This window comes from Branchiostoma lanceolatum, chromosome 1, assembly GCF_035083965.1.
Source record: "Branchiostoma lanceolatum isolate klBraLanc5 chromosome 1, klBraLanc5.hap2, whole genome shotgun sequence".
Lineage (NCBI taxonomy): Eukaryota > Metazoa > Chordata > Leptocardii > Amphioxiformes > Branchiostomatidae > Branchiostoma > Branchiostoma lanceolatum.
Genome location: NC_089722.1, coordinates 19,282,739 through 19,310,727, shown reverse-complemented (window position 1 = coordinate 19,310,727; position 27,989 = coordinate 19,282,739). Strand labels below are relative to the sequence as shown.

The 27,989-nt window shown below is 39.4% G+C and overlaps 2 protein-coding genes across 7 annotated transcripts; both read left to right on the top strand.

Moving 5' to 3' along the window:
* Positions 1-41: 41 nt before the first annotated feature.
* Positions 42-7,141, top strand: LOC136439656 (polycystin-2-like protein 2). Its single transcript, XM_066435151.1, has 9 exons — positions 42-219; positions 333-453; positions 728-942; positions 1,334-1,508; positions 1,954-2,535; positions 2,798-3,028; positions 3,368-3,452; positions 3,733-3,977; positions 4,725-7,141. The coding sequence occupies exons 1-9, from the start codon at positions 46-48 to the stop codon at positions 5,270-5,272; spliced, it is 2,376 nt and encodes a 791-aa protein (XP_066291248.1). The 5' UTR covers positions 42-45; the 3' UTR covers positions 5,273-7,141.
* Positions 7,142-8,203: 1,062 nt separating this feature from the next.
* Positions 8,204-27,473, top strand: LOC136439630 (uncharacterized). 6 transcript variants are annotated; one of them, XM_066435094.1, is made up of 38 exons: positions 8,204-8,324; positions 12,429-12,584; positions 13,259-13,375; positions 13,699-13,761; positions 14,005-14,085; positions 15,242-15,442; positions 16,005-16,454; positions 16,788-16,817; positions 16,976-17,074; positions 17,463-17,543; positions 17,733-17,765; positions 17,959-18,057; positions 18,210-18,290; positions 18,446-18,478; positions 18,688-18,786; positions 19,066-19,146; positions 19,437-19,469; positions 19,605-19,703; positions 19,977-20,057; positions 20,348-20,380; positions 20,531-20,629; positions 20,904-20,984; positions 21,275-21,307; positions 21,456-21,554; positions 21,819-21,899; positions 22,170-22,202; positions 22,390-22,488; positions 22,755-22,835; positions 23,118-23,150; positions 23,298-23,396; positions 23,654-23,734; positions 23,989-24,027; positions 24,182-24,265; positions 24,548-24,613; positions 24,874-24,918; positions 25,113-25,196; positions 25,618-25,677; positions 26,422-27,473. In XM_066435094.1, exons 1-38 carry the CDS (start codon positions 8,261-8,263, stop codon positions 26,586-26,588), a joined length of 3,378 nt encoding a protein of 1,125 aa, XP_066291191.1. In that variant the 5' UTR covers positions 8,204-8,260; the 3' UTR covers positions 26,589-27,473. The 6 variants fall into 6 exon arrangements, with proteins under 6 accessions (XP_066291191.1, XP_066291209.1, XP_066291224.1 ...); XM_066435112.1 differs by lacking the exons at positions 19,066-19,146; positions 19,437-19,469; positions 19,605-19,703; XM_066435127.1 differs by lacking the exons at positions 20,348-20,380; positions 20,531-20,629; positions 20,904-20,984.
* The last annotated feature ends 516 nt before the right edge of the window (positions 27,474-27,989 follow it).

The following is a 27,989-nucleotide window of genomic DNA, read 5'->3' as shown; positions in this document are numbered from 1 at the left end:
TCTTAATAGCTGTTTATTCCCTTGTCTTGAAAAGCTGGAAAACGAATGTCCCGCTGGCCGAAGTACGTGGCGTGGACAATAGTAGTTGTGTCCTCCATCGTCTCGTCATTCTTTGTCATCATGTACAGTCTGGACTGGGGAAGGGAGAAGAGTGAAGCATGGCTAAAGGCGTTCTTCCTTTCATTTTGTTTATCAAGCGTTGTCGCGGAAACTGGCCAGGTAAAACTTCCGTGTGCTTTCGTTTTGGTCGTTTTCCGCTGATTGACACTGCTCTACCAGATTATCTTTATACGCTACCAAGTAAATGAATTTTGCTATTTATTTTTCAACAGATATTCATCCTGGCGCTCGTAGCTGCCTTGATCTGTAATCCAACGCCTTCGAGCGAGCAGAGGACGTACAATATCAAGAAAGAAGAACTGCGTTTATACCTTTTCGACCTTAAATGTAATGGTCAGTAACCCTTAACTTAACTTTCATACCTACAGCTGGAGTCCACACGGACTCATGACCAGTGCATTTTACAATAGACGTTGGTGTTGTTTGTACAACAATCATTGTAATTCAATTGATGCACCTTAGTAGGGGGCACATCGACCTTTGAATGACATCGACATTAATAATTCTTCAATTTGTTAATGCATTATTTGAGTGTTAACAAAATAGAACGATGAATATATAACCTTAATATTATCAAAGCGTAATGATATGATGTAAACATTTTCAGCTTCAAGGAGAGTTTACCCACCGGCAGCTGCCTCCGTACTGAAGATGAAAAGAAAGAACGATCAGCGGCAAAAGTTTGTCTTCGTCCTGAAGGAGTATAGTGTCCTACTCCTGTTTGTTGCAGTTCTGTTCTTCATCAGTCAGCAGGATAAAGATCCATTTGCTTTCCACGCATCGCAGACCTTGTCCATCAGGCTAACAGAAGATTTTGATTCGGTAGGCAACTAACAAAATATCCGCAAAGTCATACTCAGCTTGTGCAGGATTTATGCTGGAATATAACTTTTAAACATCAATAATTACAGCTGTAACATACAGCTAGAAGTTTCTTGCTGAGAAGAAAAAAGGCAGCCTCCACCATCTTTCTTCAGCTCTGATGGGTAGTAACGTGACCTGGAAGTCAAAGGTCACATATGTCACGTGACACGGGGGTGTTGCAGATGGGGGGGGGTGCGTTGACGACCTTGGTTGCGGTTCAATAAGGGCCTGTAATATAACTATTTCCACTTCCTTAGTGCAGTTAAGGATTCCAGGATATGATTTCAATAATAGTTTTAGATTGTTTACGTGAAGGTTTGTGACAAACGTTGGTGTTGTCTCGCCACAGATTACGACTCCTGAAGACTTCTGGACGTGGACTGACGGGATTCTTTTGCCTGTTTTGTACCCCTCGTACTGGTATAATGGTTGGAAGATGAAGTACCTGGACCGACAGTTTCCACTTCATACTGAAGCATTCAGAATTGGCCCGCCACGCCTTACTCAAATTAGAGAGGCAGCAGGTTTGTACTATTACTAGTAGTCTTGACTTTGACTTTGACCTTGTTGAAGAAAATCCATTGGTGGTGTGTTGTAAGGCATAAGTACATAGTAGTGATATATGTTTTGATTTTATTTGATTATCGTATACTAGGTTACCGTTGTCATTTTAGTTTTGAAATTGGTGATCACAAGTTCAAACCATATTGCCCCCAAAAGTGATATATTTCATTGCAATGTACTTACATGTCACTTTATGTAGTCAGCTACAAGCGTATTTCATGGTCTAATTTTAATCTAAGTAATTGAGCTAACGTTACCCTTGCCTACATACATGTATATTTTTTTTAAATTTTGTTTACATTCCTATGCCCATTGCAAACACTTATGAGTTTCTTAATGACAAATTAGTATGTTTTTTCTCATTATTCTAGCATTTAATGTTGACAATTGTTTTACCTCTTGCAGATACTGTTGAACTCGACAATATCCAAAACGGTTGGGTGATAGAAACCGGCAATGCTCCATACGCTTGTTGGCAGTTTAACGCCACAAGTGAGGTGACATATGAGTCAGCTTGCGTCTCAGAATATTCTATGGAACTTCCCACCACTCTGACTAAGGCTACGTCCACCTTGTCAGATCTTCAGCGTAACCAGTGGATTGACAAATATACCAAGCGTCTGGTTCTGGAACTGTCCTTTTACTACCCGTCCCGTAAGCTATTCAGCAGCCTTCAACTGACCGTGTATAAGATGAATGTGGGCCATCTTGCCACATCTGCAACTGTTGGAACACACAGACTGTTCCAGTATGAGAATATCTCTGATTACGGCATGGCGTTGGTACACATCCTCTTCATCTTCTTTTTTCTGGCTAACCTCATCAAAGAAGTGATTGTTGTCAAAGAAGAAGGCTGGAAGTTTTTCTTTTCCATCTGGAATATAATAGCTTTTGTGAGCAACATTGGATCTGCAGTTGTCATCTGTGCCTTTGGACTGAGGTATTACTTTGCATCTGAAGCACTGAAGGATATAGTAGAGGCGACAGGTTAGTTGCACTTGATTATATTCTTTTGCAGTTCTTATCAGTAAAATGCTGTTTTCTGCCTAGGTGTAACATGGTAAGGCAGTTTACGACATTGTGAATTGACCGAATGGTTACCACCCTCTTGGATGTCCATTAATGGTTACCACCCAATAGAACCAAAATGACAACCTTTTTTGTTGCTTTTACGGCCACAACGGATATTTCAGTCACAAACCATTGCCTTATGATCATTATTCACCTTGCACCAATCTATATTTCATAGGTGAACTTGGAATACACCAGTCTGTTGATTTTGGGCATACCTTCTGGTGGGATGAAGCCTTCAAATTTGTGCTGGCCATTCTAGTCTTCGTTAACACACTGAAGCTACTCCGCGTTGTCCGCTTCAGCAAGACCATCGCTAAGTTCATCGCCCTGCCAGGTGCCATGAAGAATGACCTGCTTGGCTTTTCAGTAACAAGCGCCGTAGCCTTCATGGCCTTTAGCTCTTCAGGTACATGAGTCTGTTCCTCTTTGTGAAATGAATATAATAGACTATCTTTAAAAGCAACAGAAACACTTGGTCATTCAATTGCATGCCTGTTATTCGCTATATTTCATCGGTATATCGTAGGGTTCCAAAGAGCTTGAACTGCATGTACTTGTCATGATCAGATATATTTGGAAAGGTCTTGGTTGTATGAGTCTGTTCTGCTTCTTGTCACTTGTACAGATACAGCGTATGATGCTCATTCTGTTATCTTTTACAGGTATGAATATCAATGTTTTAGCATTTCTATCATGTTTGAGATAATTTTACAATTTATCTTAACTACCTTCGTAAACAACACAGGAATGGTGGTGTTTGGGACACATTTGAAGGCCTTTAGCAATGTGCTGCGCACAAACTACGCCCTTCTGGAAATGTTGCTTGGCAGGTATGGAAATTTCTTAATTTCCGCACAACACACCAAATGATGCAATATAAGGGTCATTTTAAAATAGCACTACGTCTTACATAGGATTAACATATTCTATGGTGTAAAATATGCATCTAACCAACACCGCAGAAAGGTCTCATTTTATTGTTGTAAATATGAATAAGTCCGTGTTTTACTATTGTTTATAATAATTGTAACGTATTTAAAGTGATCAGTCATATAGTATTTAGATGCTGTTAGATTACTGACGTATAAACATTGCGCGGATACTTTTCAGGTTTGTTGCTGAGGAAGTCTTGGAGGCGAACCGATATGTTGGCCCTGTCTACTTCACATTGTTCATGATATGCATCTTCATAATCCTGGTTAATTTCCTCGTTACCATCATCTGCGACGCCATTGCTTCTGATGCCTCCATTGACAATGACCATGACCAAGAACTGGTAGATTACATTTGGAAAAGTTTCCAACAGTTATTCGGGATTCACTCACCGACAACATCAGATGTTACAGCAACAACAGGTGACTGAACCAAAAAGTTCTGGACCAATAAAAAGAACTATATATATTTTGACAGCTAAAAGAATGGCAATTCCTAAACTGCATCTTGAGAGAGATATCTTCGCAGCATGAGAACTTGTCTTAGACCTTTTATCCCGTTCGTTCAACTCAAAACTTTGTTATCAACTGTATGATACATAACGAAACAAAAAAAGAAAAGAAACAACTTGCTTAGGAACCATTAGTAGAACATTTCCTTATCCGATTATTGCCTACCTACAGAAGACCAACTGTTGTGTAACAAACGTACTTGATTTACTTAAATGAGCAGCATGCCTATGATGAAATTTGATATCTAATGAAGAAAATTAGATACAAAGCAAAACGTGCTATAAAATATGCCTTTCACAGATACAATTGCAAAATTTTCATGAGTAAAAGAACAGAATAGTGCTTTAAAAAAGATAGTCTTTATATTTTCAGGACAAGCCTTTTCATCAGAAAATCCAGAACACATTTCAAAGTATCATTTTATCAGGGAAATGGCTGTAAATGAGTGCAATATGATTATTGTCTTCGTTAAGTTGATAACATATCATCAATCTTTTCCTGTCATCTGAGGGTAGCGTGTTGTAGTTCGAGGAAACACTTTAATGAAACCTTTCACAATTTTCAAATTTAGCAGCGTGTTTTTAATCTACGCCTTGCACACTCTCTGATATTATCCGTGTGAAATGAATAGTGAATTATCTTGCCATTTTCTTACAGGTGAAGAGAAGCTTACCGAGCTGAATGCAAACTTACGTGCGATAGAAGAGTCCTTAGATGACACCATGGACGTTGCACTCAGTATTTGGCCAGCATGTGATGCCACTTCATTGAATGTACAAGACCAGCCTGTTGAGCCTAGTCGTTCCTCAACAAAGCCATCTACGGAAACATCCGAGTCGGTTTATGTAGCTGCTACATCATCATCAGCTACAGCTTTGTATCATGTCAATGAACAGGTCCAAAATGTTCTACAAAGCCACGAAGTCGATTCCGCCAGGCTTGCTGAAGTGCAGGACGAGAGCAGACGACGCGCTAAAGCCACCCTTCAAAGAAAACTAGCATCGAGAAGGAGGAAACAGACGGGGGGCGACGAAAGACTGGGGACAATCGTGGAAAGTGCCCAGGAACTGATGGAACAGCACGCCGAGGACGAGGCACGGCTGGAGCATCAGCATCGCAGCAAAAGACGTCAGTTCGAGAGTAAACTTCGACAGAAGTTGGCAGCTCGCCGCATGCAGAAGGACAACGCTAACGAAAAGAAGTAACCTGTGTTGCAAGTTAAAGCTTACGTAACGTAACATGACCTATTTACGTGCAGAACCTATTTACGTCCGGTTTGGCTCATGTCCACATGTCGCGGTGTATTATGCCAAAGCCTGTTCTCACGAACAATGAAGAACATCATAAGTATGATCCTTAGCCATCTCTTTAATTTTTGCACAGCAAAACATAATGGCCATGCGTTTACCACGTGAACGCCACGTGCCGCGCATGTGGGGGGAATTTACAGATAAACATTGTTTTTTCCATCGCGTTAAGCAAGTGGCCGGACAGACATAGTGATTTTATTATCATTTGTCTGCAGACTACTTTGGATAGGTACTGTGCATGTTTTTCTGGTCTGTGTTCTTCAAGCACAGCGCTAGAAGGGAAAAGACCGAGGTGGACGATAATGGGTTACCCTAGCACAATTCTTCATCATATACCTCAGTATAAATACATGCTCGCACGGCGTTAAACAGGCGGAGAAAAACTTACAGACCATGCATTTTCTTTTTAGAAGAGCTGATATTTCTGACCATGGGTTTAAAATTTGGCTCTGTCCGTGCAGTTTTAAGATAAATACGTTTTGAATAATTCGGACGTAAATTGGTCATGTTACGTTACATGTTTCTTGATTTATCGAATTAAAACGTGAATCACCCAAGCATCAAACAAACTCAGACTGTGGGCGGACCTGCTGCAAATTTTTTTAGATCAATTTTATTGCTTTAATTTGCAGATTACTTGGCGTTGTGCGCCTGTTTGCAAATGGATGCAAAGAAAATTTCAGATGAATTTTACAGCAAAGTAATTTTATGAAAGGAGACATAAAAGATTGGTTGTACGATAGAATTAATTCTAACAGTTCCTTTGTATTGTATAAACATCACAATAATTTTATGAGGGAAATGAAAATAGTTAAATAAACTCATGAGAGTTTTGACCGTAGGAGCTTTATTGTAAACCTCACTGCAGGAGCATTCATTTTGGTAGGCTATTTCGACTTGCACTAGCTTTGTGCGAGTTTAATAAAATAATTGTAAAATATCTTAGTAAAGCTAGTTTGTATTTCTGTCATGCTACGTTAATGCTAATAAAATTTATTATGTGTTTAGGCTTGTAATGGCATTGACACGGGGCATTAAATGCTATTGTGCATATCTTTGTGTATAATTAAGTTCCAAGACATATATGTTCCACAACAGTCATTCAATTATATCAGGAGAGCGATTCGTGCTGCCTTTACATGATGTATAAAAGGGCTAACTTCCCTGCTATGCCTCTCGCAGCAATTCAAACTATTGTACACGTTTGCATTCTTGAAGTAGAGTAATATCTTGCAACAGTGCTTAGATTAGTGTCCCCTTACGGCCTTGCACAAAGCGAGCTCGTTAAAGAAATGTATATACTCTCGTAATCATGGTGATCAAGCACATTTTGCGTCACCAAACTGCAATGTACATATTTCAACGTATAAAAAACTGTCTTGCGTGAGACGTGCGGTTTCTTGGTGATGCGTTGATCAATTACAAGAAAAGGCTGTATATTTTGCGTATATCCTAATTGTATGATGTCATCTTTGTTGAAAACTTTTCAAGTATAATTCAATATAATCAAATTAAGCTGAGTTTATTTTGATACCCTGTAGCCACCGTTTTATATCCTTATTTCTTCTTTTTGAACCAATTAATATTTTGTACTTGTTTTACCTTTGTATGTTTCTCTATCCATGTGTTTCGCCTCAATTTCATAATATTTCATTGTCATAGGTACCTAACCATATTATTTCCACGATATTATCGAAATAATATAAAGTGATGTATGATTTGAATTGATTGTAGAAATAAACGTTTTGTGCATCTAGTATGTAATCACGAGTTTACTGTTCCTGCTGTACTGACTGCGCCCCAGCTCCAATCTAAAATTGGCCAGAGCGCGTAGCTAGTAAGGCCCCCATTCCACTAGACGGTGCTCTCACGGCGACCTAGCAGCGACCTAAGCTGGATCTGTGTAACCCTTGATTTCATAATTGGAATATCATACCAAATGTAAAATTATGAAAACTGAAAACACAACAAAAAACACAAAGCGTAAAAAGATTTGTTCTTTATCTATGAAATTCGTTGAGCGCTAATTTTAGGTCGCAGAGAGCGCGCGGTGAGGTCGCCGCCATAGTGGAATGTGGGTAGAACTAAAAACGCGAAGAACTTGCTCAAATGGAATCTCTCCGGCGACTCTTGTGCGCTCCCTGGGCGACCAAGCCTTAAATATCAAAATAGTCGCAAAGGTGATAGAGACCTTGGCGACCATAGCGCTCGCTGCGCGGTCTCTTCGAGCCCAAGGCGACCTCGGGGATCTCTCGATGCGCTCTAGCCAATTCTAAGTCACAGAATGAGCGCGGCGAGAGCCCCGTCCAAGCAGAATGGGGGTATTATTGTTAAGAAAACGTATGTAATAAGTGGAATATCTAGATCTACATTATCAATTTATCAATGAACATTACAATACATACGAGCATATTACAAAGCAGTCTATTCCAAGACATTACTCTAAGACTTAAAAACGGACTTTTTACATTTTTTGTTGAATGGCATTTGTGGCCACTTTTGTTTTAATATCAACCCAAGGCTTTGTACTTTTCTTCTTTTCTTTGAAGAAGAAAATGGAGTCTTCGCGGTGGTTTTAAGAGATAGGGCTATAGTCACACACTGCAATGGAAACACTGGTATCTTTACCGGTCGTAAACAACCAACTAGCAACTCGGAAAGAGTACTGCGGACGGACAAGTAATATAAGGAGATGGCAAGACGGAAAATGATGGAAAATTCTTAGCCTGAAGCTTATCTATTGGAAGACAAACGGTGGGTCAGAGGTCAGAAGATCCTATAAAGAAAGTTAGCAGTTGCGGCGTCAGACCAGTTTTACCAGTCACCACATCGCGCTACTCTGGCTGAAGACATCGCATTTTCAGGTTGGGACACGGCCCGAAAATGTGGACGTCGGGTAGACTGCTGCTTCTAGCTGTCGCAGCTTTGGCTGTTGGTGCCGCACCTCGTAAGTTACATCTCTTACATCATACTTTACATCTTCGATACACATTGAGTACAGAATTATTCTTCCGAAGATGAGTAAAAACATCTTCCCTTCACAGATGGGTTGTAAGCAATGTAACAATAGAGTACAGACAACTCTTCACCGCCCTTACCGGCTCGGATACAACGTTGTAGAGAAAAAGTTTTTCTCATGATTCCTACTCATATAGCTTTTTGTTCTGTTTGTTGTCTTTTGTTTGTTGTCAGATAGATACCTTGTTTATAAATTGCCGTTAGATTATCAACCGATATGGCCCATGTACATTGTTACTCAATTGGCAAGTGTGAAAAATCCCATCCAGGCTATTATCTGTGAGTTGTCTATATCTACCATATGTGAAGTCGGCCAGTCGGTAATATGATACTAAAGCTACATAAAATGCGCCCCTTGCATCACGAAGCTACTCGCTTGCATATTTATCTAGTAGACAAATATACGCGCCACAACCCTTTGAGGATTTTTATTTTCATCCACTGTTCGCTACAAAAAAATTGGTTGGGACATTGTCTCACCAGAAATGATTTCCTACTTCTTACCTCAATTCTCAACCGTCGACGAAAGTCGCTTTATGGTTGCAGGTGACATCTCCAATGATTTTTTTTGTTTATCAATTGTGTATTTAGAACGAGATTCATATATCATTCTCGTTAAGGCAATGATATATGTGGCATCAAAAGGTCGAGAGGTTAGATTAGCGGACACGAGATCTACTTCTGGCTAAAAGTTGTGTCCTTGGGAAAGGCATTTTACGTGACTTTCCTCACCACACCCAAGTGTAAAAATGGGTACCTGACTACGGTTGGGGAGGGAAATAACAGTGGAAGGGGAGGGATGGGCCCCTATTTCCAATATTGTGCCCTAGACACGGTGGACAACAACTTACTGCCTCTACGGCCTAACAAAAAGCGGTGGGACTACCTTTCACCTTTACCTTTTATCCCGAGCAGTTTTAATCGATACACAGATAGTCATGAAACAACCCGTGCATATCGCATAAATCAGTGATAATCTAGCAGTTTGCGAATTTTTCTCGGCATGACATTTCGGTAATGTAAGCATCCTGACATCATTCTTTTTCAAAATGCAGGGATGTTCATAGGTTGTAAGATAAAACAGCAGGGAAGAACAATCTTATACTGCGTTGTCACAAGCAAGGCTTATCCAAGCGATGCCATAAGCAGACTGCCGTTACTCTAACCTTTTACCCTTACCAGATTTAGAGGATACATTGTTATACTCACAATACAACTAGTGTATAACACATACATTATAAAGTGTACAAGTTCGCAACATTTTCTTGGCATGACATTTCGGATAATTAGTAATGCAAGAATTCCCAAAGCATTCTCCTTTATAATACAGGGACCGTCATAGTTTATCAGATAAAACAACGAGACAGAGACAATATTTTCTGTAAATTGACACGGCTTGCCCAAGCGATAGCATAAGTGAAGCCCACATTAGGATGCATTTTCTCCTCTGGTGGTTTGGAAATCATATCAGGATTGTGGACTCTGTTTGATGGGAGAAGGCCGGGGTCGGATCCATTCTTCCTAAGTTTAGCTTCTTTAACATTGTCTCAAGTTTTCTAAGGAACAAGCCTATTATTAAACTTATTGACAACAGTTGGACAGTATGAAACTACATTGCCACCGGTAGCTGCAATACTTTGGTGCGTTTTCTACATCGTGCCACCATATGTGTCTGACTATGCATTTTAAAACATCTAAATAACGCCCTTAAGCAAATCAATTATGTTGGGAGTAGCGATCGATATTGTAAAGAGCTCAGCGACTCATATTGTAAAGAGCTCAGCTAAAGCGCGGGTCTTGTCTGAATACTCCTGTGACTTCTGCGGCTATCATATAATTCTGCATGCACGCCTTCAGTTGATGCCCATCGCGACCAGAGGCACGCGTACTCTAATGGCTCTGTGGATCGTCCTACCGGTCAATCTGTCACCACCATATATATCAGAGACATTTGCGACAACTGATGGCGCTTAAGTCGTTATTGCAGTAACGATTATCAAAGAACCTTGATTGGCCACCTGAATGTGAAATGGATGGCAACTTCATGATCCTTTAAGGACGTATTTGACACTTTATTTATGCATTCCATCCATTCAATATTCTATGATAGCTGATAAAGACAGTTTCACCAAAAAGGTTATCGCACCATAGAATACATGACACTCGAGAGTAAATGGAAACTCAAAAATGTCTATATGATAACATACATCATGCAGTGACGGTTCATATTGAAAGGTGGCGTTTCGATTCTTTGTACGGCATACAGACACACCTGTAACTATGGTGCGCTCTCAAAGACATAGCAAACAAAGAACAAAGCAACTATCCAAAAGAAAGTATAATGACTAATTGAAGCCGTAGGCGCTGTAGAGTTTGTCTGCACTTTGCTCCCAGCTGTATGTTCATTACCCAAAACATATGTACCTCTTCTGGCTCATTTTAACATTGTTTGAAATAAATCGAATTCAAACAACTGGTACACGTTACTTTCATCAAAAAGACGGTGTAAGATCATCGTATGCAAGAGCTATAAGTAAGGTAGCACGTAATAAACGACCACCTGTGTCACTTTGAATGGACAACGGGGTCAAGAGGTTGATACACGCTCTGACAGGTACTGTCAAAAGGCCTTTTGTATCAAGAATACCTGTGCGGCACTCAATCTGAATTATCAGCATAGCTCAGCAATTGGTCAGAGATAACGACCAACGGTCAGACGTTCACACCTGAAAAAATGCAAGTCATATGTATTACAAATTTCGTGGTGTTCGTTTTTAAGGAAAATGCTGTAACATCAATTATGATGGAGCCAATCATTCAGCACATAAAAGTTCCTTTCTGTCTGTGTGCGACCTCACTGAAGTGAAAGCAGGACAAATATCTATAAATATGAATACATAGAAAATGTTCTATCCAGTCACCATAAAAAAAAGTTTATTCCGTTGTTCTGAAAATTGTTGAGTGTCAGATGCAACCTAAAAACGCATTAACGTGATGTCCAAGCGAAGGTGGTTCCAGTCACTGAACACCAGAGAATTATCTGTTGGAAAATAACAAATGTGGAATGTGCCTCTGGCGTCGCCACAGGTGATGTTGGCATTGTGTTTGTGGAAAAAAAATATGATTTTTCTCTCATCCTTTTGAAATATGACAGTTTTGTTTTTATTTCATTTCAACATATTTTTGCATAGTTGAAATTTGTCTTCCATATAACGAAACCTATCTCGGTGTATCTGAGTATATATTTTAAGTGCTATGGGCCAGAAAATGGAGTATTGGAGCGCATTAAAGGGGCGTAACAAAAGTATGAATTCCAGTGTAGCCTGGCTGCCATCCTAGTTAGTCTTCCGCGGCTCAATACTAAGGCTATATTGACACACCTTAAAGATTTGCATTATATTTGACAGGTTATCCGATTGAAGAACTCTTACGGTCCAGAAAGTATTCCTGTCCTAAGTAAACTGTTTGATGAAACCATAATAACTGGCCGGATACCTGTTGTATGAACACTACAGCCTTGGGGGAAAATGCAGAGTTGTCTACGATATAGACAAAATGCAGCATATCCCTTTCCATTTTTACTTACTAATAGATATTTTCAACACGTGGCTTCGTGTTGGCGTAACAGTTAGGGTGTTTGGTCCAGAACTCAGTAGTCCTGGTTTGGAATCCCCTGACTTAGAACCGATGTTGTGACCTCGGGAGTAGCACCTTCCTCACTCCGACCAGGTGTAAAATGGGTATTCTCCAATCAGAGGTTTCGCTCGAGTGGGGTAGGAGTGTCCGGGTTTTTTTACGTTCCTCTTCATTCACTCCTACCCCACTCGAGCGAAACCTCTGATTGGACAATATAAAATGGGTACCTAGCTTCGGTTGGGGAAATACAAAGTGGTGGAAGGAGAGGGGGGAATGGGCTACGCCTTCCGATACAGTGCCCTAAAGTTATTATATATAGTGTCATCGCCGACAACGGCGAAAGAACAATATATTACAAGAATCACAATAAATATCAACGCATCATTGACTACCACAGTACAGAACGAGCGCAGCGACAATAACAATGAGGAGTTCGAGGGGTACATCCAGCGGCTGAGGGAACTTAAGGTCAAGTTGGGCCAGATGAAAGACGAAGAACCAGCCAAGCGGGGAAATGATGACACGACATCCGAGCAAGAAACACGCCAATTTGGTAAACACTTACGTTTTGTATTTAGTTAATAGATACAAAGAGAAACTTCTTTTCCGAAAATAAGTTTCTCGTCTGTATTTCTTTAAATCTGCATGTGCGTTATATCAATACGCTTTAACTGCATGATTGAAGAGAGTCCCAGCTGATTATTTCAAGTGTATTGTATTATTCAATGCTGTAATGTGTACGAGGTTTTCTTTTTATGGGCACCTTTCTTAAGACACAATTCAATGCAATTCAGCATGGCAAAAATTCGTATGTTAACATTATTGAAGTTTATATTTTATATAGATCGCGACTGAGCGAATGTTGTCCTAATCATATCCACAATTCACTCTCTAAATCTGATTACACCTATAGTTAGGCATGAAGTTAACTGCAGGTCTGTTTCAGGTCAAATCCTAGATCTACAAATCTAGTGAACGTGTTTTTAAGGCAGAGTAGCAGTTACTGGATTGACCTTTGGAAACGGTCAGAAGTTTTGGGTAGCATCCACTACCATTCGTCAGTGACTTCTGACCGTTTGCAAAATCTATCCAGCTGCTTGAGTAACTGTTGTTTTGCATAGAAGACACATTTGGGTATCTTACTGTTACCTAGCCTTGTGGTCTTATAACTTAGATATCTAAATTTCAGTCTTCTAGTTCTTTAAGTATCCTTTTCTTTCGCACAAGGCGCGGGGAACTGTAACCCCAGCCCCTGTCTGCAGGGCGGTTCGTGTCAGGACCTCGGCTTCACCTACAAGTGCAGCTGTCCCAAGGGGTGCAGTGGACGGCGCTGTCAACTTGGCAGTGAGTTCAACAGCAAATCATACTTTTACCCTCGCAGACACCGAAATATATTACATTCAGACTCGACTTTGACTTTACTTGGATCCGCAACTAGCTTGTCATTGATTTAGAGGCAATCAATGAATCAATAAACCAATAAATCAGTCAATTTATTCATTAATTTATCGTCGAGGAAATAGCATGTAAAATTAAAACATGTAAAAACTAAGGCGGCGCTACAATGTGAGGAAAGAAATGCAAGTATTGCATATATAATGTTTAACAATACATTATAGTTATGTTAATATTATAAAGAGATGGAAGTTATACGTTTATGTTTTAAGAGCCTGCGTCACACGGTGTGTACATCTCCATCGGCGGTGGAAAGAACAGCGGCGGGTCCTCCGGTAAGTCTTCAAGTATTCCAGTTCTTTTATTTCTGCTCTTTCTTAATATTTCACCCACCTCTTTTTACATTAGATGTGCTTCAGGCGAGTTGAGTAATTTCTCGTGGTCTTGATTTTTAGAACAGCAGTAGGCAGAAAGCATATCTTATGGCTTTGAATTTCATATTAACAGTAGCATGGAGACACCTTGGACTGTTTTCAGGAAATCTGAATCACTTTGCATCTGCTTTATTACATACTCAGGAAAGGGAGCGATCAATGTCATCAACAACCAGATCTCCGTGTACGGCGGTGACAAACCCTGCTGTTCCAAACCTCCATGTGGTAAGTAAGCTTTAGACCCTTGTGAATGCATCACTTTACAAAACCTGAAGGATAGGTAGGCAACATGACAACCATCAGGTAGACTGTGCATGTTCGCTACACACATTGTTAAAGCTACCATACAAAATGGTTAACGTTGCATCCTCGAGCTCCGGTGGGTTTGGCAACACCTCGAACTGCTCTACAAGCCTTTGTCTAATGGCGTCCAAAGCGGTAAACTGCTGGATAAAGCACGAGCTAGTCTGGTCTATACATATTTGATGGATATGGATTGTTTTATTCACGAGCTAGTCTGCCCTATGCATATATGATGGGTATGAATTGTTTTATTCACGAGCTAGTCTGCCCTATGCAAATATGATGGGTATGGATTGTTTTATTCACGAGCTAGTCTGCTCTATGCATATATGATGGGTATGGATTGTTTTATTCACGAGCTAGTCTGCTCTATACATATGTGATGGGTATGGATTGTTTTATTCACGAGCTAGTCTGCCCTATGCATATGTGATGGGTATGAATTGGTTTATTCACGAGCTAGTCTGCTCTATGCATATATGATGGGTATGGATTGTTTTATTCACGAGCTAGTCTGCTCTATACATATGTGATGGGTATGAATTGTTTTATTCACGAGCTAGTCTGCTCTATGCATATTCGAGTACACGAGTGTAGATTGGTTTATTCACGAGCTAGTCTGCTCTATGCATATGTGATGGGTATGAATTGGTTTATTCACGAGCTAGTCTGCTCTATGCATCTATGATGGGTATGGATTGTTTTATTCACGAGCTAGTCTGCTCTATGCATATATGATGGCTAAGGATTGTTTTATTCACGAGCTAGTCTGCCCTATACATATGTGATGGGTATGAATTGGTTTATTCACGAGCTAGTCTGCTCTATGCATATATGATGGGTATGGATTGTTTTATTCACGAGCTAGTCTGCTCTATGCATATATGATGGGTATGGATTGTTTTATTCACGAGCTAGTCTGCTCTATACATATGTGATGGGTATGAATTGGTTTATTCACGAGCTAGTCTGCTCTATGCATATTCGAGTACACGAGTGTAGATTGGTTTATTCACGAGCTAGTCTGCTCTATGCATATGTGAGTACATGGGTTGATTGGTTTATTCTGTCTGAACAGCATGCCAGGCTAGCCGACCCGTTCCTGTACCTGTACCTGTTCCCGTGCCGGTACCGGTAGAAGTACCGGTAGAAGTACCGGTAGAGGTACCGGTACCTGTTACCGTGCCGGTACCGGTAGAAGTACCGGTAGAAGTACCGGTACCGGTAGAAGTACCGGTGCCGGTAGAGGTACCTGCTGAGGTTCCTCCGGCACCACCAGGTAAGTCAACTCCTTTGTTACAGTTATCATTTTAATGTTGTATGCATTTTTGGCCCATGTTGTACGACGTCCAGATTTGTCGAGGAAATTTGACCTGAGTTTCAATGACGATAACAGTTACCTTTTATGCCCTCCAAACGTGATTTCCAAGCAGATCTCCACGGTGCCAAAATCGTAGAAGCTAGCCAGAGAAGCCCCAGTCGGCCAGAAAAGGCACAGTCAGGCACCACCGCGGAGATCTGCTTGGAGATTACTCCAAACGCAAACTAGCTCTGAGGATAAAGTACATGAAGTCTTTGGTCAGGCGAACGCGAATGACAGATTTATCCTATGACTATATCTTGAATGTGTATGCTTGCCCACGTCCACTTAATAAGTATGTAGATTTTCGTTAATGTGATCACAGGAAGAGGTTGAAAGGTGTCTCGAAGCCTGTGTCACCCTCCGTCCCGGTTCAGAGAGGGCTGATAGGCTTTGAAGCAAATTGTTTCCTTCACACCTCCATCTCAACCTAACTATCCAGACACCGTACTCAAAGAAAATTATTGTATCTTTTTTCCAGTTGTAGTGACAACAGAAGTACCGGCACCAGTGGTTGTTACTACACCTGCTCCAAAGGTGGAAACCCCTGCGCCTATAGTTGTAACAACAGCCGTTCCAATAGTGGAAACCCCTAAGCCTGTAGTTGTGACAACAGCCGTACCAAAGGTAGAAACCCCTGCACCTATAGTTGTAACAACACCTACCCCAAAGGTGGAAACCCCTAAACCTATATTTGTAACAACACCTACCCCAAAGGTGGAAACCCCTAAACCTATAGTTGTAACAACACCTACCCCAAAGGTGGAAACCCCTAAACCTGTAGTTGTGACAACACCCACCCCGAAGGTAGAAACTCCCACGCCTGTAGTTACGACGAAGGTCCCGCCGACCGAGAAACCGGAAACGCCAGCTCTGACTGAGAAACCGGAAGCTCCAGCACCGGTTGAAAAAGTGGAAGCTGAATCACAAGGTAAGGCATTGCAACAAGTGTGTACGTCACTCAATTATAAGCAAGATATTTGTAAAGAGTGAACGATTATTTTCAATCAGAAATCAGACTTTGGATATAAGGATAAAGACAAATATTTACTTTGTTGTGTACCTGGCCAAAGTATTTCCAAAAATGATAAATGGTTATGATCTGCTATGTCTTCATTTCACTGCACATTGTGTGCATTATGAGTGACAGAAGAAATTGTGAAGCCTTTAAATAACAAGCGGGTCAATTTCAATGTATTATTTCTCCAGCATGAATGAAAATTTCAATCGAATAATTTTTGGTTTTCCTTTTTCCTTTTTACAGTTTCTAGTTCAAGCCAGGTGCAGTCAGAACGTACGTAAACATCTGTCTCCTTTGTGCTTTCATAGACCTTACTAATTTATAATCATTACATTGATTTCAGACTATCGCCAAAACTCTCAAAATATTGCAGAAAGAAATGATATGGTTTTGTCATTTTTGATGACATCTTTCTTTATCCACATTCACAGAGATTCAGATCGATTGTGCCAAGTGGAATGATTGGTACAGCACCATTAAGGAGAAAGTAGGAGGGACTCAATTCACTGGCATCATGACGACATGCAAACGTAAGTGAAAGCTTCTCTTAGTACAGTCTCTATCTAGGTAAAATTGAAGTCCAACAATGGCTTTACTAACAAGCGTTTTGCATCGTATCTATCACTTGCATTCTGTTGATATTTCATCAATATCATTTATTTTAGTAGGCACAATGTATGTCACTGTTGCATATGCATGGCTACATTGTTTATACTATTCACTTCTTAACACTATAGGGCTTAAACAAGGTGGTGACATAAGCACAATCATCATAATTATAGATAACTGCACATTTTTGCTTAATATGACAAATGTATACCTGAAATACGACTATTATCATGTTTAATTTAAAATTCTTACATCAGCTAATTTGAGTAGGTGCTTTGCGATAATGACGAAAAAATCGTTTTTTTTCAGCCGTTGTCTGTCAAGACCCTGCCTTCAAGGAAATCTACGCAGATATGTTTGGAACCATCGGTTGTGCTGCATATCTACTGTGTAAGTAACAACTTTCAGCTAGGTATTTTCTTTTTGTCAATAAGGCAACAAAAATCGTGCTGTTTGTCCTCTTACAGTTTGGTAAGCAATCAATTTGAAATCTAGCACACTATCTTGTTCTGAAAGTATATAATTTTGGATAAGTATTCCTTTAGATGGCGTGCTTAAACGAAAACCTGTTACTTCCAGCTATCCAGAGCAAGGTGACGTCGCAGACACAGCGTGAGTTTTCCTTAGTTATGACAAATCTGAAAAGTAAACTTAAAGATTTGTGTTTTTTAGGTAAGCGTTGAATACAGCCAGTTGTTTGTACCTGATCAGTAAACTATCTAGTAAAATTGTGCATGACCATAGTTTCAGCTAATCTTTGTTTATAATCTGTCTGTCTTCCTATGTCTGAATGTTTCATACACAGAGGTCCAGCTGGACTGTGCCAAGTGGCAGACCTGGTACGCAGACATGCCGAAGAAGATACCCGCTGCTCAGTTCCAGGGCATCATGAACACCTGCAAACGTAAGCTTTATACAATATATATCTAGAAAAATTCATCTTATATTTAATGTGATCATTATCATCTGTCACAGAAAATTGGCATTCACAATACATGTGAAGTCATTCATGTTGATTTATGAAGATGTATTATGACAATTTCGTTTGATTTCCAGCCAACGTTTGCCAGGACGCGGCTTTTAAGGAGACTTACCCGGACATGTTTAAGGCTGTGGATTGTGCAGCTTACCTACTGAGTAAGTACAGACTGTGAGAAGACGGTGTGTAAAAGCCAAAGTCTATTCATTTCATGTTAGCTATTGTTTAAAACAGTCCGATTGAATTAATAAGTATTCAAATATTAACCTGTAAAAAAATTGTGCTGTCTAACAAAAATCTCTCTGTTTCACAGCTATCCAAAGCAAGGTTCAGTCACAGACACAGCGTAAGTTATGTTCCCTCTTCTTGATTATTGGATTTACATGAAGAAGAGTTTATACTTATAGCTAAAGAACTACGATTTTAGAATTTTCATGTACGGAACTAAGGGAAAACGATCAAGTTGTCGATATTTCACCATCAGAACGATTAATATGAAGAGTTTGCTTCAAATAAAGTGAGTTAATAATTTTTGTGCATATCATACATTTATAGAGGTCCAGCTCGACTGCGCCAAGTGGCAGACCTGGTACGCAGACATGCAGAAGAAGCTTCCCGCTGCTCAGTTCCAGGGCATCATGAACTCCTGCAAACGTATGTGTCATTTTACTGTGAATTTAGCTAGTTCACAAGTTTACCATTTGTTTTTACATTTACAAGAGTAACAATATCATTATCTCCCATAACTCAATAGATGCACGATGTTGCCTCAAATGGCACCGTCTTGTTAAAAGCTAGTAAATGGCTGCAATAGTTTATGATAGATTCATATTGTAATCAATTGGTAATTGAATACTTATGGATAATCTGCATAAGATATTGACAATGATCCCAGTACCAAGAATGCATTTTATGTGATTCAAACTTCTACAGCAAATACATGTCGCGACCCCGCCTTCAAGAAGGCCTTCCCAGACATGTTTGGAACTCTCGGCTGTGCGGCTTACCTTCTGTGTAAGTAAGAGTTTGTGGGCAGAGAGGGGTGTTTGCATAATTTCAGCCTACGTTTGTCAAGACGCTGCTTTTAAGGAGACTTACTCAGGCATGTTTAAGGCCGTCGATTGTGCAGCGTAATTACTGAGTAAGTAGACAAGTCAAAATGTTGAACAACCAACATATATGTATATAACAACGTACAGTATCATCAATCAGTTTGAATACTAGAAGTGAAGCAATTTTCAATAATACTCAATTAAGTTAAAGCAATGACTGTGGTCTGTCTTAACTATATATTTGTTTTACAGCTATCCAAAGCAAGGTTCAGTCACAGACACAGCGTGAGTCATATTCCTTCTTCTATATTCTACTGAGTTCACGATTGGGATGGCAAAGATCAGTATTTCATTTTGATAGATACCAAAAGAACTTCATAAAGGATTTCTCGTGACCATTGTTGTACATATCATACACAGAGGTCCAGCTGGACTGTGCCAAGTGGCAGACCTGGTACGCAGACATGCAGAAGAAGCTTCCCGCTGCTCAGTTCAAGGGCATCATGAACTCCTGCAAACGTATGTGTCATTTTACTGTGAATTTAGTTCACAAGTTTACCATTTGTTTTTACATTCGCAAGAGTGACAATATCATTATCTTTAATACCTCAATAGATGCACTGTTACCTTAAATGGCACCGTCTTGTTAATGGCTATTGAATGGCTGCAATAGTTTGCGATGCATCCACATTGTAGTTAATGAGTAATTGAATGCTTATTGATAATCTGCATATGATATTGACAATGATCCAAACACCAAGAATGCATTTTGTGTAATTCAAACTTCTATAGCAAATACATGTCGCGACCCCGCCTTCAAGAAGACCTTCCCAGACATGTTTGGAACCCTGGGCTGTGCGGCTTACCTACTGTGTAAGTAAGAGTTTGTGGGTAGGGAGGGCGTTTGTATAATATCAGCCAACGTTTGTCAAGTCGCTGCTTTTAAGGAGACCTATCCAGACATGTTTAAGGCCGTCGATCGTGAAGCTTAATTACTGAGTATGTAGACAAGTCAAAATGTTGAACAACCAACATATATAACAACGTACAGTATCATCAATTAGTGTGAACACTAGTAGCGAAGCGATTTTCAATGATACTTAATTAAGTTATAATAATGACTATAGTCTGTTTTAACTAATTAAAATCTGTTTGCTTTACAGCTATCCAAAGCAAGGTTACGTCTCAGACACAGCGTGAGTTCGCTTCCCTTTTTTTATACATTCTATTGTGTAGGTATTTGAGTTCACCTATGGGATGGAAAAGATCAGCATTTCATTTTAAAACATGCCAAGAGAACTTGATAAAGGATTTCTCGTGACCGTTGTTGTACATATCGTACTCAGAGGTCCAGCTAGATTGCGCCAAATGGCAGACCTGGTACGCAGACATGCAGAAGAAGCTTCCCGCTGCTCAGTTCAAGGGCATCATGAACTCCTGCAAACGTATGTCTCATTTTACTGTGAATTTAGTTCACAAGTTTACCATTTGTTTTTACAGTTGCAAGATTGACAATATCATTATCTCTCATACCTCAATAGATGCACTGTTACCTTAAATGGCACCGTCTTGTTAATGGCTATTAAATGGCTGCAATAGTTTTGCGATACATCCACATTGTAGTTAATGAGTAATTGAATGCTTATTGATAATCTGCATATGATATTTACAATGATCCAAACACCAAGAATGCATTTTGTGTGATTCAAACTTCTATAGCAAATACATGTCGCGACCCCGCCTTCAAGAAGACCTTCCCAGACATGTTCGGAACCCTGGGCTGTGCGGCTTACCTTCTGTGTAAGTAAGAGTTTGTGGGTAGGGAGGGCGTTTGTATAATTTCAGCCAACGTTTTTCAAGTCACTGCTTTTAAGGAGACCTACCCAGACATGTTTAAGGCCGTCGATCGTGAAGCTTAATTACTGAGTATGTAGACAAGTCAAAATGTTGAACAACCAACATATATAACAACGTAAAGTATCATCAATCAGTTTGAATACTAGTAGCGAAGCAATTTTCAATGACACTCAATTAAGTTATAATAATGACTATCGTCTGTTTTAACATATTAGAATCTGTTTGCTTTACAGCTATCCAAAGCAAGGTTACGTCACAGACACAACGTAAGTTAGCTTCCTTTTTTCTACATTGTATTGTGTAGGTATTTGAATTCACCTATGGGATGGCAAAGATCAGCATTTCATTTTAAAAGATACCAAGAGAACCTGATAAAGGATTTCTCGTGACCATCGTTGTACATATCATACTCAGAGGTCCAGCTAGATTGCGCCAAATGGCAGACCTGGTACGCAGACATGCAGAAGAAGCTACCCGCTGCTCAGTTCCAGGGCATCATGAACTCCTGCAAACGTATGTACCGTTTTACTGTGAATTCATTTCACAAGTTTACCATTTGTTTTTACAGTTGCAAGAGTGGCAATTTCATTATCTCCCATACCTCAATAGAAGCTCTATGTTGCCACCGTTTTCTTAATGGCTAGCAAATGACTGCAGCAGTTTATAATAAATTCATATTGTAAGCAATGGGTAATTGAATGCTTATTGATAATCTGCATATGATATTGACAATGATCCCAGTATCAACAATGCATTTTGTAAATTAAACTTCTACAGCAAATACATGTCGCGACCCCGCCTTCAAGAAGGCCTTCCCAGACATGTTTGGAACCCTCGGCTGTGCGGCTTACCTACTGTGTAAGTAAGAGTTTGTGGGGAGAGAGGGGCGCTTGTATAATTTCAGCCAACGTTTGTCAAGACGCTGCTTTTAAGGCGACTTACCAAGAAATTTTTAAGGCCGTCGATTGTGCAGCTTACCTACTGAGTAAGCAGACAAGTCAAAACGTTGAACGGCAAACATATATAGTAACGTATCAATAATCACTTTGAAAACTAGTAGCGAATCAATTTTCAACGATACTTAATTAATCTATAACAATGACTTAGCTAAATCTGTTTGCATTACAGCTATCCAAAGCAAGGTTCAGTCACAGACACAGCGTAAGTATTTTCTTCATCTATTAGGATGATATTACGACTGCAGATGCAGAAACTAGAAGATGCTGATGATGATGTAGATATTTGAATGCACGATCGGGATAGCAAATATCAGTATTTCATCCTAATGGGTACCAAGAGAACTTGATAAAGGATTTCTCGTGACCATTGTTGAAAATATCATACACAGAGGTCCAGCTGGACTGTGCCAAGTGGCAGACCTGGTACGCAGACATGGAGAAGAAGCTTCCTGCTGCTCAGTTCAAGGGCATCATGAACTCCTGCAAACGTATGTGTCATTTGACTGTGAATTTAGTTCACAATTTTACCATTTGTTTTTACATTCGCAAAAGTGACAATATCATTATTTCAATAGATGCACTGTGTTACTTTAAATGGCACCGTCTTGTTAAAGGCTAGTAAATAGCTGCAATAGTTTGTGACCAATTCATATTGTAATCAATCGGTAATTAAATGCTTATTTATAATCTTCAAAAGATACTGACAACAATCCCAAAACCAACAATGCATTTTATGTGATTCAAACTTCTACAGCAAATACATGTCGCGACCCCGCCTTCAAGAAGACCTTCCCAGACATGTTTGGAACCCTGGGCTGTGCGGCTTACCTACTGTGTAAGTGAGAGTTTGTGGGCAGAGAGGGGCGTTTGTATAATTTTAGCCAACGTTTGTAAAGTCGCTGCTTTTAAGAAAACCTACTTAAACATGTTTAAAGCCGTCGATTGTGCAACTTACCTACTGAGTAAGTAGACAAGTCAAAACGTTGAAGAACAAACGTATATAGTATCATATAATTAATCAGTCTAAATACTAGTAGCTACGCAATTTTTGACTGATACTCAATTAAGTTATAGCAATGACTATAGTCTGTTTTAACTAAATCTGTTTGCTTTACAGCTATCCAAAGCAAGGTTACGTCACAGACACAGCGTGAGTTAGCTTCCTTCTTTTACATTCTGCTATGTAGATATTTGAGTTGAGGATTGGGATGGCAAAGATCAGTATTTCGTCCTAATGGGTACCAAAAGAACTTGATAAAGGATTTCTCGTGACCATTGTTGTACATATCATACTTAGAGGTCCAGCTAGATTGCGCCAAATGGCAGACCTGGTACGCAGACATGCAGAAGAAGCTTCCTGCTGCTCAGTTCAAGGGCATCATGAACTCTTGCAAACGTATGTGTCATTTTACTATGAATTTAGTTCACAATTTTACCATTTATTTTTACATTCGCAAAAGTGACAATAACATTATTTCATTAGATGCACTGTGTTACTTTAAATAGCACCGTCTTGTTAAAGGCTAGTAAATGGCTGCAATAGTTTGGGACAAATTCATATTGTAATCAATGGGTAATTGAATGCTTATTGATAATCTGCATAAGATATTGACAACAATCCCAAAACATTTTGTGTGATTCAAACTTTTGCAGCAAATACATGTCGCGACCCCGCCTTCAAGAAGACCTTCCCAGACATGTTTGGAACCCTCGGCTGTGCGGCTTACCTACTGTGTAAGTGAGAGTTTGTGGGGCAGGGAGGGGCGTTTGTATAATTTCAACTTTTACTGCACATTTGTCGCGTTTGCTGCACATCATAGTGTCAAAACTTTATCTGTTTCTGGGGTTTACACCAAAAGGAACATACATTGAAACAGACTTTCATCTCATTCTAGTGATGATGATCATCATAGCGGTAGTATCAAAATGAAATGAATTGTCCTTTCAGTTTCCCATATGTTTTAAGGACGTATTTTTTGTTTGTACAGCAATTTCTAGTCAGACTAAGACAACTTCTTCGTCCAAGAGTGAGTTTTTATGCTCTATTTTGTTTTGTTTTGCTTTTACCTTTGTGAGACCTTGGTGCTTTTCTGTAATATTCCTGTCCAACATTTAATGATGTGACCTCTGGACGCTAATACTGATCAAAGGTTGGTCAACTAAATCTGTGCCTTGTTTTAGCTCTTGATTGCGGAGCCTGGTCGACATGGCTGAAGACTATGAAGAAACATCCACAGTTTGCCATGATTATGAAGACGTGTGCACGTGAGACATTGGGTTTTTAATTGCAATTATTAAAATAAAGAATATATTTACATTTCTAGAATTTAACATATTGTGCAGGGATACATGCAATGGATAGATATCATATATAAAAATCAGTGCGGATAGTTATATTGCATTTTGATTGGATATAGAGGAAATTAGTTATTCTTTAACGAACCTTGTATTGAGCTGGGATAACGGAGATGCTTTTGAAATAAGTCCCACGTTTTAGTGTTCTTTGTTTGCAGCGACAATATTCAACTATGTGCTTTCATTCCGCAGCGTCGATATGTAGGGACGCTGCTTTCAAGTCAGGAAAACCCAAGCTCTTCTCGACGTATTGCAAAGGTATTGTACCATTGCCTCTAAAATGAAGTAATTTATAATGTGATACTGATGATTCAATTAGTTATACCGTTGGCATCTTTGGAACATGAACAGGATCTAGGAAGACAGTAGCCAAACACATTCTTGAAGATGATTGATGAATATTTTGCATCACAGATATTTACATCATATTTGTATCAAGTCGTCAAAATGATTTAAATGAGTGCCATTGTTTTTTTTTAACAATTCCTTTCCTTTACTCACACATCCTTTTGATTCAGGAATTTCGAGTAAGACGGTGACCAAGACCAAATCCAGCTCGAAGAGTAAGTTGCCATACATCGAGATGTTGTTGAGTCATGTTTGGGTATTCTTTAACTAATTACGATCGTCGTGGTCGAATTAGTTTCATCAGGGACATTTGGGATCTGTGTGTTCTAATGTCAATAAACATAAGGAATCTACTGCCCTTTGTAGCGATATGGTTGAGTGATGTTTTAATCTATATACTCGTTTTCAGCTCTTGACTGTGGGGCATGGGCGACCTGGATTGGTTCCTTGAAGAAGCATCCACAGTTTGACACGATCATGAAACAATGTTCACGTAAGAAAAGTTTTGTAAAAATCACAAACGGAACTTGATAGTACTTAAATAATAGTTTCATTTTATTCCTGTTTAAAGTGAAGCAATTTTATAACACAGAATCCTTAATACGCTGTGTCTAAAAGTGGTCGATTTGAAATGAGTATTTGTAAAACATTTTTTTTTCATATCTGGAAAGTTATTTACACGTTGTTCACAGTACGCTTTATTAATATATTGCCATAGTAACATTGTGCAAGTAGTGATCTGTCAATTGCCATTGTCATTTATTTGTCTGTCCCAAACTGTTGACTCTCAAACATCAGCTGTGCTGCATCGAAAGTCAGTGTAGTGTACTGTGACATTTGGCAATAAATGAATAAAATAAGATAAATATATTGCCATGATTTTATGGGAAATAAAATTCCGATTTGCTTTTCAGCGGTAACATGTAAGGACGCGGCTTTCAAGAAGAACGATCTGTACTCTAAGTATTGTACAAGTAAGTCTGTTCCTTCCTTCCTCACAAAGGTTATGCGTTGTAAATGTGTGTATGTGTTTGTCGACAGCATAATTCAAGAAGTTATAAATGTTTTGTTTTTTCACACTGATATTTGGTAAGTCAGTAGTTGACAATTTTGAGTATGGGTCCCCTATACTAGCGAATTTTTTTTTGGGGGGGGGGGGGGGCGGGGGTAGTAATAGTGCAGAAGAGCGTCCGGCTTTATATCTGTTCTGGACATGCTAGGACCACGAGGTTTTGGTGGCAGATAGCTCGTTTTACCCCACGCGTATATGCTAGTTATTGAAGTCATACATATTAATGAATACCATCAGTTTCTTTAACCCTTATATGGCACTAATAACCTATCTTCTCAATGCTATCCACGCATGGCAGTAAAAGTAGTATAGTCTTGGTTAAAGTTGCAACCTATAAAAATTAACGTCCAAACATTAAGCTTAGACTTTTAATGTGCATGCTGTATTCTCCTGGTTTATAGGATGAATCATCTGTATCCGTATCTATATAGCAGGCATAATCGCCAATCGGCGTAACACACCAGCTTCGCAAGCACGAGGCGCGGCAGCAGCTGGTTAAATTGCACTGAACGGCATGTCACACCTAGTCTTGCACATCTGACTGCAACCGTTCTTTAAAGCTATTTAGTGGGGATGCTCCTACTGTACGCGATGACAACGATTTCCATTCTACTATGGCTGAATCATGTGTTAATGTTTTTGATAGGCAAGCGGTCTGAGGAGGAGAAGAACATCACGGTTGACCTGGAGTCCCTGCCGAATGAGGACGAGATGACAGAAGCCAGACTTCAGGTGGCCCAGAAGATGAGCAAGATCAAGGCGCTTCTCCGTTCGCTTAGTGAAGTCGATGAATTGCCCTCTAACCAGATCTAACGTTCTCTGAAGTACTGTAAATGCAGAAATGTTCGCGGTAGTTTTATGTTCACGGTGAACCATTTACCGCAGACTTAAAACCACCACGAAAACCGTTCCATTGTGTGGCTGTAGTGCTACTATGGTTTCAAACGCAAACTTTAACTACCGCTAACACTCAATTTTTTCCCTACCGCGAAATTAAATCCTTGCGAACATTTCTGCATTTACAGTAGTTTCTCTGCTGATGGTTTCAGTTTTCGTCATTCAAAAGATGATATTTCACTATTTGCCATTATTATATTGCACAATACATTTTACGTACAGGGTGAGCTATATTAATTCCATATTCTGTACACTTTTCGAAGTCATACATGTAGACCGTAAAGGTAAATGAATTCTCTTGCTATAAGTTTCGCCTTAGTCTGACACATAATGCATCATGCATTTTCTAGGAAGGCAGCTGAAAGCAACAGAACTTTTGCTAAATTTCTTAGTCAAGTTAAGTATTTGTTCTAGGCTGTGCTTCCTACTCAGCAACTTCTCGTTTAATCTTATATTAAAAAGCGTATATTCTAAGATTTGAGGTTTAAAGACTGGTGTTAATGAGAGATATTAGTGTTATATAAGGTATCACTGAATTTTAAAGCAACAGACGCATTGGACTACAGCACATTTACAGGACTCAAAAGATGATATGTAGGAACATCCGATAGACTTCCACATTACCGATTGACTTTGTTCTAGTTCAAATTATCATAAACAACTTTTGTGGGTGCCATCAATTTATTAGGACAATAAAACTATCTTATTTGGGAATGTTAACCGATAACTGGTGAAGGAGGTCAATAATGGATAACTAACATCTTTGTGTTTATGGTCGAAAATAAAGGGTAAAAAAAGATAGCACATGTTCTTCTTCATTATTACTGTTTCTTCATTATTATTGCACAAATGTAAGGCCGTTTTATAGTAACGTCTCTCACGCCCATTACAGTAAACAGATAATATCTAATACCAAATACCAAACAAAGAACAACACAACTTGATTTATTTGTCTAAGGTACAGTCAATCTAGTACAAGTGACCACCTGTGCATAAGGACCATCTTAGGCATTGTATCCATTTTAGGCCACTAGTCAAATTTCTCATTGACTAAAACATTACGAATCCTGTCTCCGGTGACCACTTAATATATATATAAGTGGTCACATATATATATATATATATATATATATATATATATTATATATATATATGCCATAGCTTGAAACAAGATAGCCATGAAAGGTTAGACATAGCCTAGAGGCGATTTTGATCGGATAAGCACCGAAAATATGAGTGTTGTTGACTAATTATACTTATCTGGACAAAACACTACCAGACCTCTTAACATGATGAACAGTGACTGGATTGTACGTT

Excerpts from the sequence above, each read along its gene's own strand:
- LOC136439656 (XM_066435151.1), top strand. The coding sequence starts at position 46 with ATGTCCCGCTGGCCGAAGTACGTGGCGTGGACAATAGTAGTTGTGTCC. Across the intron at positions 943-1,333 it reads TAACAGAAGATTTTGATTCG|ATTACGACTCCTGAAGACTT; the intron begins GTAGGCAACTAA and ends GTCTCGCCACAG. Across the intron at positions 3,978-4,724 it reads AGATGTTACAGCAACAACAG|GTGAAGAGAAGCTTACCGAG; the intron begins GTGACTGAACCA and ends ATTTTCTTACAG.
- LOC136439630 (XM_066435094.1), top strand. The coding sequence starts at position 8,261 with ATGTGGACGTCGGGTAGACTGCTGCTTCTAGCTGTCGCAGCTTTGGCT. Across the intron at positions 16,818-16,975 it reads AAGCCAGGTGCAGTCAGAAC|AGATTCAGATCGATTGTGCC; the intron begins GTACGTAAACAT and ends CCACATTCACAG. Across the intron at positions 18,058-18,209 it reads CATCATGAACACCTGCAAAC|CCAACGTTTGCCAGGACGCG; the intron begins GTAAGCTTTATA and ends TTTGATTTCCAG.